Source organism: Phascolarctos cinereus, unplaced genomic scaffold (genome assembly GCF_003287225.1).
Source record: "Phascolarctos cinereus isolate Bilbo 61053 unplaced genomic scaffold, phaCin_HiC Scaffold_3;HRSCAF=262, whole genome shotgun sequence".
In the NCBI taxonomy this organism is placed as follows: domain Eukaryota; kingdom Metazoa; phylum Chordata; class Mammalia; order Diprotodontia; family Phascolarctidae; genus Phascolarctos; species Phascolarctos cinereus.
In genome coordinates, this window is record NW_027555736.1 from 93,593,021 (window position 1) to 93,605,955 (window position 12,935).

At 43.3% G+C, this 12,935-nt stretch overlaps 1 protein-coding gene across 4 annotated transcripts in view; it reads left to right on the forward strand.

The window, feature by feature from the left end:
• Nucleotides 1-3,665: 3,665 nt before the first annotated feature.
• GFRA1 (GDNF family receptor alpha 1) overlaps nt 3,666-12,935 on the forward strand; it is a 297,143-nt gene continuing 287,873 nt past the window's right edge. The window contains exons 1-4 of one of the 4 annotated variants that reach the window (XM_020988148.2): nt 3,666-4,045; nt 4,206-4,521; nt 5,737-6,030; nt 7,500-7,583. In XM_020988148.2, coding sequence (XP_020843807.1) covers nt 4,482-4,521; nt 5,737-6,030; nt 7,500-7,583 — 418 coding nt within the window. In that variant the 5' untranslated portion in view covers nt 3,666-4,045; nt 4,206-4,481. Of the gene's footprint in view, nt 4,046-4,142; nt 4,522-5,736; nt 6,031-7,499; nt 7,584-12,935 lie in introns of those variants that run through there. The other 3 variants (XM_020988145.2, XM_020988149.2, XM_078151041.1) reach the window with 3 other exon arrangements.

The following is a 12,935-nucleotide window of genomic DNA, read 5'->3' on the forward strand; positions in this document are numbered from 1 at the left end:
TGGTTCTTTATAAAAGGCTATTTACAAAGTTTTGTTCTCATGCTCCACTGGGCATCTATACTCTATGAGCAGATACATGTCTTCCAAGGAACAACTGAGATTTTAGGGGAAGGAGAAGTTGCATTCCCTACATTTAAGGAACTTTTATGCCCTATGAGTGGGTAAGGGAAAGGATAATATATATTAGGTTTTTTTAAAGTCTATATATGAGCTCTTATTGGGATAGAGTGTAAAACTCCTTTCCCTGATGCATTTCAGCAACTTGGCTTTAATAGTTTTAGGAACCTGGGGTCACTAAGACCTTAAGTGACTTACTTGTCCATGGTTGCATACTGACTGTATCAGAGGCAGGACTTCAGTTTAGGTCTTTCTGTACTCTAAGCTCTTTTATCAGTGCATTACAGTACTATTTCTCAGTGGACTGAGGTTAAATTCATTCTAAATAGAGGGTTTGGTGCTGATGTCTTTAAATGAGACTTTAGGGGTACAGTTCCAAATAGTCAAAATTAAGCATTTTTTTTCATCACCTGGATCTTGGTTAGGAAATCTCAAGATCATAGAGTCAAATGTGGAAGGGACTTTAAAGGCCATGGAGTATGTCCCCTTTCATTTTCAGATGGGGAAACTAAGGAACTGGGAAGTTAAGTGACTAAGTGTCTGCTTAGGAGTTTGAACCTAGGTCTTCCTGAGTCCAGGTGCAACGTTCTAACCTTTCTGATATAAAATGAAAATGAAGAAGTGGGGTTTTATGATTTTGGAATTTCCCCTTAGATTATAAGCTCCTTGAGGGCAGAGAAGTCTTTTAACTTTTTTTTGTATCCCCAGGACTTATCACAGCTCCTGGTGCGACGTATATGCTTAATAAATGTTTATTGACTGACTAGTGTCCAGGGAAATAAAAATTTTTAATCCAGATCATGAAGTTAGTTCTTCATAATAGCTCCATACAGAGAACATTCCTCTGTCCTTTCCAGCCTCTGGCTAATTAAATCCACCTCAAGGATTTCTATGATCCTCCCCTCCCCCCCAATGTAAAATATTTGAAGCTATTTGCCTACCTTGCAAATCATTATTGTTGTGAAAGTTGGAGGAACTGATTGTGCAGCAGAAGTTTTGCACCTAATTACATTTCTCCTCATTCTACAGGGGAACCCAGACACTGTAACAATGGTAGAGAAAGAGGATTTAAGTAGCCCACTGTTTGGACCATCTGTCATGAATATGGGACATATGTTTGCTTTGTTTATTCAAGAGCCAAGAGTAAACTGATATACTGAACTAGAAATCTGTCACTGGGTAGAGGAGGGCCAAATCTCTTGCTACCTGCTCTGTCATGAACACGTCCACATACAAATGAGTTGATTGTGTTTATGTGTGTCCCTGGTTTCCAGCATGCACTGAAGGTGCTTTCACAAGTCGGAGGTGAAAGAGAATGTAGGTATCATTTGGTGCAGTCCAGATGATTGAACCTCCTCTTGATTACAGTTGATGTGTATAGTTGAATAGAAAGATTGCTACCCACCCTGCACTCCCCTCTCCAATTGTTCTCTCCTATCCATTTCTTTTCCTGCCTTTCTCCCCTCCGTTGAACCCCCACTTCAAAATTCATTCAAAGCTTCCCTTCCTTTTCCCAACGAACACTCCTCTCCCCATCCCTCAATCAAAATGGCAAGTTTCTTTTTCTCCTTTTCTGTGACCCATTGTCTGCTATGATGTTTTGCCGGTCTCAACAGATGTGGCCTACTGTGCCTGGATTCATCTTGTTTACAATGGGAGATGAACTAGGACTTCAAATGCTGAATGAGAACTCAGTGGAGTCTGGAGTCCTAAAACAGATGCAGACTATTTCCCCTACTCTCTCTTTGGGCAAATTTTTGATTTTAGCTTGAGGCACATCCAGACATAGGGGGACCTCAGAGCATCTGAAGGATAGTGGTCCCAGGTGTGTGCATGTGTTGAAAGGGAAGGAGATTGGAGGTGTGTGTAGTGTAGCCACACACTGGTTTAAGAAAACAATCAAACAAACAAACACAACTCTTTAAATAATCAGCTTGGGTGTGGGATATGTTTGTGAAGTCATCACAGCATGGGCAAGGCATATTTGAATGTCAGAAGGTTTTTCTGGACTTTAGTCTTAGACTGTAAAACCCTTGGGAGAGAGAAAGAGAAGGGAGAAAGTGTGTGTCTGAGTCAATGTGTGAGCGTGATGACCATTGTGCATGGAGACATTTATGAATGTGTGTGTTCGTCTTTAACGCAAAAAAATCTTGACTCAGAGCTCCAAGTGACGTGGGAGAAAAGCACAGTAACAACCAACTTTGTGTTCCAAGGGAAAAAAAAAGCTGTGAAGTGATTTATACAATTCGCGATCACGCACCCTTTGTGATTATACTTGTGTTGGGGAGGGGAAGAATAGGGGGTAGGGATGGTGGCGCACGCATCTGTGTAGCCCCGCACGGAGCTTGCGGTTTGTCTGGGTTGGAGTTCTTAGAAGGGTGTGCACATGAATGTCGGTGTATATATGTGTCCGCTGTAGTGTGTGTCCTGTCCCTTTTTTTTTTTCAGTGGGTGGAGAAGGACGTGGGGAAACAAGGGAGAGTTGAACGTAGCAGGCAGTTCTGTTTCAACCACAGAGCAATCCGGTCTTAGATACTGACAAACCACATCGCTTCCAATAATCCATTAACATCTGTTCACATAACTGGGGTTCTGATCGGAAATTGTCGTAGAGAAACAAACAAACAAACAAAACTTTGTCCGCCGACATTTCAGAGAATTACTGTATCTTCTCTTGGGGCGAAGAGCCAAAGCCAGTAGGGGAAAAGAAACGGCGGGAGGAAGGAACCACTGCCCCCTCCCCCCACCCCCCAAAAAGCGCACATCTGGTTCCCGCTTCCTAGCTGCAACTGTATGTAGTCTGTTGAGTGCAGGTGGGTGAAAATTTAGAGCAAATTCTCCATGATCTGTTGGTTCAAGATCTCTTTTCTTCGCCTTTTTCTGGTTCCCACCCCTTCACTATCCAAACGGGATGGTTTTAAGGACAACAGTATGTGTGTGCTTGTGTGTAGCTGGGAGGAGGGAGTGGATCTGTAAACTGCCGTCCCAGGGCACACTAATAGTAGGGTCTCCTAAAGCAAAGAATTTGAGCCCTGCAGGGTTTGCACCTGCTTCTTGCTCGCAAACCCTTTTCCTTGCTTGGAGCATTGTACTATATCGGCGGCGATCAATAGGTCTCTCTGGGCTCCTTGCTCCCTTTTCGCTGGGCGGCGGCGTTGATGCAATAGAGGGCTCCGGGATTGGGGTGCGTGGAGACGATTTGAGGGGTATGTGGTATATTGGACGTCAAGGCCGAAGGGGTTTTCTATTGGAGTTTTTAACTGAGGAAACTAGTTTCTCCACCCGGGTCACTATAGAAATAAACTCTGGGGTTGGGGTTGGGGGTAGAAAGAGGCGGGAGGAGTAGTAGACAGAGGGAGAGAAAGAAGAGGAGAGAGACGAGGGGAAGAAGAGTGAGAGGAGAGGGGGGGAGGGGGAGGGAGAGAGAGAGAGAGAGAGAGAGAGAGAGAGAGAGAGAGAGAGAGAGAGAGAGAAGAGAGAGAGAGAGAGAGAGAGAGAGAGAGAAGAGAGAGAGAGAGAAGAGAGAGGAGAGAAGAGAGAGAAGAGAGAGGAGAGAAGAGAGAGAAGAGAGAGGAGAGGCAGGCGAAGTTCCTAGGAAAAGGGGACTCCTTCCACATCAGCAGGCTGCTGCCACTGCCACTGCCGCCGCTCCCGCTGCTGCTGCTGCTGCGGCAGATACTATGACTTCGAAGCTGCTTTGGGGCTCCGCTCCCAGCCAGCGGAAAGTAACATTGTTTATTTAATTCTGTGCTTGCATTCAGTCGACAACGCTCCTCCGTAGCAGCCGGAACAAGACACCTCCTCGGACTTTTGGGGAAACCTCCTTGGAGATCCATCTCCCTCTGGCTGCCCTCGTGCAGCTTGGGAGCGTTCCCTGGCTTTTAACAACGTATCCCAAGAAGAGGACCCTCCCAGCGAGAAAACCGAGGTGGGGGTGGGCAGAGAACCCCAGCCAAGGAAAGCTTCCTGAGGCGGGGGAGAGGAGGTTGGGGGTGTGTGTGGGGGGAGGTGGGGAGAGAGACAGACAGAAGGAAGAGGAGGAGGAGGTGGGAGGCTCCAGGCTCTCTCGCCTCTAATTTCAAAGCTAGCTCTCCCTTCCAGGTTGGGTCGGACGTGAAACCCTAAAAGCGCAGAAATCCTTCAGCCCCTCCATTGCCTTCGGATCCCAAGAACCAGCAGCCGCGGCTGTGCCTGAGGACGGAGTTTTGCTCTTGAACTCGATGGATCTGAACTTTGGGCTGCAGAATCATCAGTGCGGCTGTTGGGAGATCGCTACGTGCTGATCTCCGGCAAGGGACGGCTGCTAATTATTATTATTATTATTATTTTTGTGGGGGGTGACCAATAGCTGGGCGCTCGGCACAATGTTTCTTGCCACCTTGTACTTCGTGCTGCCGCTCGTGGGTAAGTTGTCCTTTTTTCGAATGTGACAGATCCCAGTGTACCCCTCCCCCAGCTCTCAGGACAGGGTGGGATAGGGAAAAGTGTGTGAGTGTGTGTGTGTGTGTGTGTGTGTGTGTTGAAGTTGTTTGGGGGAACTGGATTACATTATTAATCCTTTTGTAAAGAAACTCCACAGGTTTAGGAAGGGGGGGCAGTTCTCCCTCCCAAACCCCAACCCCTGTTCGTGATTTTGCTTTGCCTTTTTTTTTTTTTTGCGTTCTATGACCTTGTCTCGATTCCCTCTGCAGCTTGCATCCAGTGGGGCACATCACTGGTTTTTTTGTTTTTTTTTTACCCCAGAACACCCCAGGGTAATTATGGAAGCGATTTGATTCCGGTTAGCGAGAAGGCAAAAGATGTGAACAGCGAACTTACAGGGAAAAACTTTTCCCAATTTGCTTACCCGCCCAACCTTTGCTGCCGGAATAACTGGCTGCTTGTGTGCCTCAGTTTACCCAATCTCATCCCCAGAGACTGCCTCGGCCCCCCTCCTCCCACTTACTTTCCATCTGCTTTATAAATCCAAATCATTCTCACCACGCCTGCCTTAACCCCAGCGTTCCAGCGCCTTGGCGTGGGCAGTGGGTGTTTTTTCACTGCAAGCCTTGAGTAGTGGGTGGGAGGGTTGGGGAAATTTTTCACTTTTGTGCTTAGCCCAAAAGGCCTCGAGCCTGACGGCAAGTTAGTAACCTGGCTTTGTATTAACCTCGGAAAGCAGATTCAAGGGTAGAATTCTCCGTTTGGGGGTCAAAAGCCCAGCGCTCCCACAAGTTGAAGTGGGGCAGGCTGTGCTGACTGCTGTTTTCCTTTCTCTGGCACCCGCTTCTTGTGTGGGGAGCAGACCTGAACCCCTACTGGCCACATGGCAAGCCACTCACCAAGCCAGCTTCAGTGGGAGGGTGAGGGCACTGATTTGGGGCTAGGAGGAGAGTGACGGTCTCCAAAAGGCCAGCAAATAGAATCCCCCACCTCTTACCACACATTTTCTTTCTATACATTTAAAAGTAATTCCCTCCTCAATATGGGTAATAATGCAAGCAAGAAAATGAATGGAAGGTTTTTAAGCCCCTCATTAACATGCTTAAAATCAGGTTCCCTTTTATAAGAGCAAAGTATTGGGGGAACGTAGGGAACGTTGTATTTCTCACCCCTCCTTCCCTTTCTTCCCCCTTCTAGATATCCTTTTGACAGCCGAAGTCAGTGGCGGGGACCATTTGGACTGTGTGAAAGCCAGCGACCAGTGTCTCAAAGAGCAGAGCTGTAGTACCAAGTACAGAACCCTGAGGCAGTGTGTGGCGGGCAAAGAGACCAACTTCAGCCTGGCATCTGGGCTGGAGGCGAAGGATGAGTGCAGGAATGCTATGGAGGCTCTGAAGCAAAAGGCACTTTACAATTGTCGGTGTAAGAGGGGCATGAAGAAGGAGAAGAATTGCCTGCGCATTTATTGGAGCATGTACCAAAGCTTGCAGGGTAGGGACCCAACCCCCACCCGGACTCCTTCAGTTAAGCCTCCCGCCCCGCCCCGCACCCAGCCTCACTTACCATTTCCCTCCTAGCTTTCTCTCCAGGCTTCCCCCCACCCCAGTCTCCCACTTCCCCCTTTAGTCACGGGCAGGCTGGCTACACTGCATGCAGCAAGCCCCGTCGAAGGGAGCTGACCTCATCCTGCACTTGGTTGCTGTTCAGTTTGAGAATGAGGACCTTTCATCAGACCCAGGCAACATCAGCAGCTGGTGTTTCCTGCTGCTGAGACAGTCGTGGCTCCCTTGTTCTCCAGCAATCCACATAAGGATTATGAGGTTAGGGGGCGTCCTCCAAGCCTACTCAGGCGACCCTTCTAAAGAGATTAGGGCAGAAACAGATGTAGAGGGCCATCCCAAGAATTGGGAATTCTGCTTTAAGACAGTTGGCTTCCACAAAGATCGTTGGAGACTTTTAAGAGTATGTGCCCCGAGTACGTTACTTTTTTGTTTTTGTACTTCCCATCACTCATAGAATTAGTGGTTATCCTTTATTAGGAAAGATGCAAGTATTAACTCTAAAAAGTCCAGAGATTTTTTCCCCCCGTATTGACTCCCCCCCCCCCACCAAATCCTGATCATCAGATTGTGAAAAGCCTTTTGTCATTTTAGATGAGCATAAGAAGGGTGTCTTGAACCAGCTGGTGTGGTTGAACTTTGGATAACAGAAATAGCTCATTGGAGAAGAAATTCACTTGTCACCAGTGCCTATTCCAAGGGGAATTTTCTGTTCTTGAGCCCTAGAGGCCTTTTACTTTTGTTGATCTAGTACAGACATCCTGTTCATTCAATCACCCACTGAAACTGTCACTGAACACCTGACAATGTGTGAATTTGACCTTGATTTGCCACCACTTCCATTAAAACTTTGGAACTTTCTTGGAATCTAGTTTGATTTCTTTACGTCTATGATTAAAAGGGTCCATCACAAATTATCCCATTTTTAGCTGCAGTACCTGGTTTCTGGTTATTAATGTAGAATTTTTACTAGAAGAGATGGTTTGCATCTTTCCAACCTTATTTCCATTGGCTCCAGGAGGCAGGCAGGACTTGTGATGTCACTAGCTTGTTCCTCTGTGATTTCATCCCATTCTGTAGAGTGGGGGAGTTTCTGGCAAGACACACTGGATTGCTCTCCAATGTTTTCATGGCACTCTGGGGAGAGAAAAGAACAACAAAAGAGGAAAGAATTAAAAGAAATAAACAACCCACAAAGATGAATCTTAAATCTTTGGAAGTCTCAGCATCATTTTTTTTTCTATGCTATAGATAATAGAATAGCGAGTGAAAGTAATGTGTATGCAATTATTTTTTTAAAAATAGAATAAGTAGAATTCAGTAAGGAATATAATACTGAGAGCCCCAGATAGCTTCAGATAATCTGCATGAAAAATAGCCCAATTTTTCTTTTGCTTTTAGGAAATGACTTGCTTGAAGATTCCCCATATGAACCAGTTAACAGCAGATTATCAGATATATTACGACTAGTCCCACATATGCCAGGTAAGCAGATTTATAGCTCTTCATTGAAAATGCCAGCTTCCTGTATTAAATGAACTGCTTTGAATTCTGTTTAACTCTGTATTAGTGTAGGTAATAACAGTAAAATGACTATGTGTATCTGGGAAATTCTAGGTAAGCTGGACGAAGTGTAAATCTTTCTAAGAGTATTTTGTGGTTTTTAAAGTCTAAAATGAAATTGTTTAGTTGGGAAAAAGCAAGTGGCTGTTCTTAATTATATGTAGTGGGTTTAAAAAATGCAGTTGGTCAACTCTTGGGAAGGAAATGCCAGTTCTACCTGTAGGTGGCAATAAAATTCCCTTCTTTATCATACAGTAGTAGCTCTGCCTAACTCACATCATTTGTTACTTACATTACAGAAGATCTGAAGATAATCTTTGGTGGGGGGAGGTTTGGATGAACTCAGTGTTGTTTTCCCTGCCTTTTAACTTAAAAGATTACATCGGATCATTTACAAAAAAGTAATCCTTTCAGATTAAGAATAAATCAAGTTTGTAGTGTTCTAAAGAACATATTCCTGTGCTATCATGTCTTCAGAAGCATTGCTTCAAATTGTGTATTTGGGCCTTCAGAGAAGTTTTTGTTCTGGTCTGAATGGAAGTGATATTTAAGGTTTTCCTAAGCATAATGAAGGAGAGGCATGTTTCAGGCAGATGTTACATTTACTTATTCTCTGTTAATATTTCCCATAAGAAGATCTATCCATCAAAAATGGTAGGTTGTTTCTAAGTGGCAAAACATAGGGACTGATGTTGAATTTAATACCATATCAAAATATAACTTGTTGCTGGTACAGATGCTATATATTCTAAATACCTAATTTACGTTGTACGGCATGCAGAAGGGGGTCCAAGGAGCCATAGCAATAACAGGCTAAAGAGGAAGGTTACTAAGCTAGGAGGAAAGAGGGCAGTTCCAGTGTTGGGGTATTAGCATATTATTGGAAGAAATAGAAATAATTTCTATTCTGATTCTCTGGATTCACTTGAGGCCAGCCATGGTCAACAAGGAGCTAGAAATCCTGGAATTTTCTTGGTGGGAGCTCAAGTTCACTGCAGTTAGAGCAGGAAAGGTACATCAAAAGATCATCTCATTCAGGTCCTTCATTTTGAGGAAGCTGAGGTCCAAGGGAGTGAAGTGATTTGGCCATGATCATAAGGAAGTGGTAAAACCAGCATTATGAATATGAGTCTTTTGAATGTCCAGATCCAGAGCTTTCCTCACTATATCTTGTTGATATTTGAGCCTATTGTAAAATTCTGTTGAGCCAGCTATGAAGGAATATGGAATAAAGAAGAAAGAGAGATTCAGAAAGAGTCAGGAAGGCTGGGATTTAATTCCATTTCTGCCACTAACTCTGTGACCTTAAGCAAATCACCTACAGGCCTTGGTTTTTACATCTTTACGATGAGAGAGTTCTGGACTAAGTGACCTCTAAGAGTCCCAGCTCTGGCATGCAATGTCCCTACGATTCTAGGTCTGTTGGAAACCAGATGTACTTTTTTTTTTTCCGTGATTTATCTCACTTGTTTTCTTGTGCATTTTTTCTAGACCTGTGATTTCATCATTGTAAGAAGTTTCTGTTGAGAAACTCAGTCTATCAATGCAGATATCACCTGTTTGTTAATTTATAATCTTAGAGAGATGCCTGGCCACTGAGAGTTTTAAGGGAATCACATAAGGTTGTATAGCCAGTGTAGGTCAAAGGCAGGATTTCAACCCTTTGGTGATGGTGAGGTCTGTTCTCTATCTATATTGGCTCTCAGGCAATTGTTAATACCTTGTATTTATTTGTGCACTTAAGCAAAGTGGTCCTGATTGGCCTTGGAGACAATTAGCTTCTTATTGACAGAACTTCCCTTTCACTTGGTAGATTTTAACCATTCTCTTTTCTTTTCAAATGCATCATTTAATCAAGGATGTTGTTGTTCAGTCATTTCCAGTGTGTCTGACTCATTGTGACCCCTTTCGGGGTTTTTTGGCAAAGATATGGGGGTGGTTTACCATTTTCTTCTCCAGGTCATTATACAGATGAGGAACTGAGGCAAACAGGGTTGAGTGACTTGCCCAGGGTCACACAGCTAGTAAATATCTGAGGCTGGATTTGAACTTGGAAGGATAAGTCTTCCTGACTCCAAGCCTGGGACTTTATCTACTGTGCCACCTAGTTGCCCCTAATCAAGGATAACATAATAATAAAATCTGGTACTTGGGTTTGTGATAAATGTGCTTTTGAAAGGCAGCAGCCATAAATGACTGACCAGGTCTTCTAGGAGGCAGATTACTATATATTGTAGTAGGAAGAACATTGATTGGATTTGGATGCAGGGGACCAGGGTTTGTGTCTTGGCTCAGCCGTTTAAAATCTGTGACTTTGGGCAAATTGGTTAATTTCAGGAATCAATTTTTCATCTGCAAAATGAGGTGGGGTGGTGGGCGAGATGTATACTAATGTCCCTTGAGATTTCATGATGCACTCTTAAGAGGGGATAAGACTTAGGCCAGCTGATTTCCTGAACTCTAATGAGCTTGAAATTTTGTTTAATTAGCTGACATTTATGTAGGTTTAACATTCCTAAAACACCTTACATGTGTTATCTATCTGATCTTCATAAGAACCCTGTGAAATAGGTGCTCTTATTTTGATGACAGTGTTGCTTTGGTGAAAAAGAAAATCAAAAGGTACTGTGTATGATTTTGTTTCCTTGAATAATGTATGTGAATAGAGCTTGGTATTTACAGGATATATAAAGGCAGTAGAAGGGTTGACAAATGTTGCTTTTTTTAAAGCCCAGATTCTGGCTTTTAGAAGAAATAATTTGTCTTCCGATCCTTCTGCCTGGGGTCTGGGCAGCTTTCTGCTTTTGCAGATGTGGAGGCAATCAGGGTTGAAGTCCTGCCAAGTGTGGCTAAAATGTTTATCTCTATAACCTTGTATGTATGCACGTAGCCATGAGCTGGCTCTCCCTACTAAAACACTGTCTAGCTGAGTGTCTTTTGTGTTTCCCACTTTCTTTGTTTGGACCCAACCCCTCGAGTCCACAGCTGACTTTTGCAGTCATTTATTAATTAGCCAAGATCATAGGCCACTTACTGCAGTTGTCAGCATTGTCAGTAAAATACCGTGTCAGTGACACAGAGGGAAAACTGAAGATTAAACTGATTTCAGAAAATGTGAAGTCTCTGCCCTGAAGGATGTGTAATCTACCAGAAATCAGATGGTACGGGCAGAAAAGAATGGAGCAATGTTATCCTGGTAACTTTTTAGCTGAAGATTTTAGATTAATAGGGAATTGGAGAGATGGGGGCTTTCTACAGGTTGACATTGGTAATATTTTAGGAGTTCTGAGTTTGAGGAAAAGGGGGTGTTATGTGGTACTGGGGAGTAGTAGGCTGTTTGGAAGAGGGATATTGGAGCAGAGCAGAGGAAACTGAAGAGTGGGATGGGGGAGGTGGATCAAGAGGGCCTACATATGAGAGTGGAGGAGTTTCTGAAGACTGGAAAATTACATTAGTGTTTAACATCCATGTCCCTTTGAATTTCAGCTTCCTGCTCCTTTAACCTCTGCTGGCTTGCCCTTTCTTCCTCTGGTAAAAGTTTGAGGAAGAGAGAGGAATGATCAGTGACTTGAAAGGAAGATGAGCTTCCTGGAAGAATTTTGGAAATTCTGGAGGGGGCAAAGGAAAACATTGGGAAATTTTGAAAGCACAGGGATGCCTGCCTAGGAGAGCCTAGGGAAGGCTGATTAGAAAGGAGAGGATATAAATGTCTTTGTTCTATATAAAAGAGGAAAGAAGGATACAAGATTTCAGACTATTGGTTCAGAGATTGGAAAATGCCAGTTCGTAGTTTTAAATTCTTATGCAGAGAGTTGCTTGTTTGGGAAATAGAGGCTGAGCAGATAAAGGAGAAAATGGTTAAGTGAAAGGGCAGCTCAGGTTGGAAAATATTGAATTGATTTGATAAAAGTCCAGCCCTCAACCTATATCCTGTTGGTTTTACTTTAGCAAGTCCCAAAGTGGGCCTGCATCTGTATTTTTGGGTAGTCTAGAACCTCCCCGAATTTCCTTTTTAAAATATCCTATAACAAGTTACCTTTTTGGGTTGTGCTGTGAATATAATAGGATGTGACTTTGTTTCTCCTTTAATGTAATAGCATGTTTATTATATTCCTACCCTCAGTTAAGGTTTTTCTTTTTCCCCTTGTGGAACGGTTAAAGGCAGAGTAATTTCTATTTTTCTGCTGTTGTATCAAATCACAATGAGACTTCTCTGCTATTTCTTTGTGTAGGAGAGGGTCTTGCAAAACAGAGGGATACTTAGGTGAAGCTTTTTATACTCAAAAGTATACCCATAATAGTGTACAAAGACCCTTGTACATTGTATAGGAAGGATAAGGTAAGGAAGACGTTTTCTCGAATCCATAGATTTTCTTGGGAATTGGGAATATAAATATTTTCCTCATTATCCTTCTTATTCATAGGCTAAGTGAGATAGAAAGATTGGAGACCCTTTGGCTTCTGCTTAGTGCTCTATAGCATAGAACTTTAAATGACATTCATTCATTCATGAAAAATTTCTTGAGCACCCACTAATGTGTTAAGCACCATAAGGATTGCAAGGATAAATCAGTGATGGTCTCTGTCATCAGAGCTTACAGTCTAGCAGAGAAAGAGCTGGAGGGAGACTGTTTTCCCATTTCAGATTAGAAATGTGTTTTTTTTTCCTTGAGCCACATAGGAGAAAATCTAACCGACTGCTTGAGCCATTCTTGGATTTTGGCTGTGTTTATGAAACACTTCCTAATTTGTAATAAGTTTTTAGAGCCTTTAGGACTTGAATGTGTCAAGGGAAGTCTGGAATCTGGAGGGTATGTTAGTACAACAGGGGGAGGAGAGCACTGAACCAGGTGTACCGGCAGACCTTCTTTGAGTTGGGACTGATATTTTCTGGCTAGCAGACTTGATGGCAAACCACTTACTTAACCTTTTGAGCCTCTGTTTTCTTATCTGTAAAATGGAAATAAGTAATACTTGCACTACCTTCCTCAGAGGACTATGGTGAGGAAAGTGGTTTACAAACTATGAATTGATTGATAAATTTGAGTTATTATTATTACTCTTGTAATTCAGTAAAAAGATATGAGGAAATAGTCAATGAAGTATAGTTTATTGCTTTTCTGCCTCAGCCCCCAATCCGGATCAGCAATTTGATCGATATAGGGAAATTCCCTGTGAGTAAAATCCCCCTACTAATGTCCCTCAGCAACTGTTCTGCAACTTACAGCCCTGGGGTGGTGGGTGGTGTTAACCTGGCTGGTGTCCATGAACTTG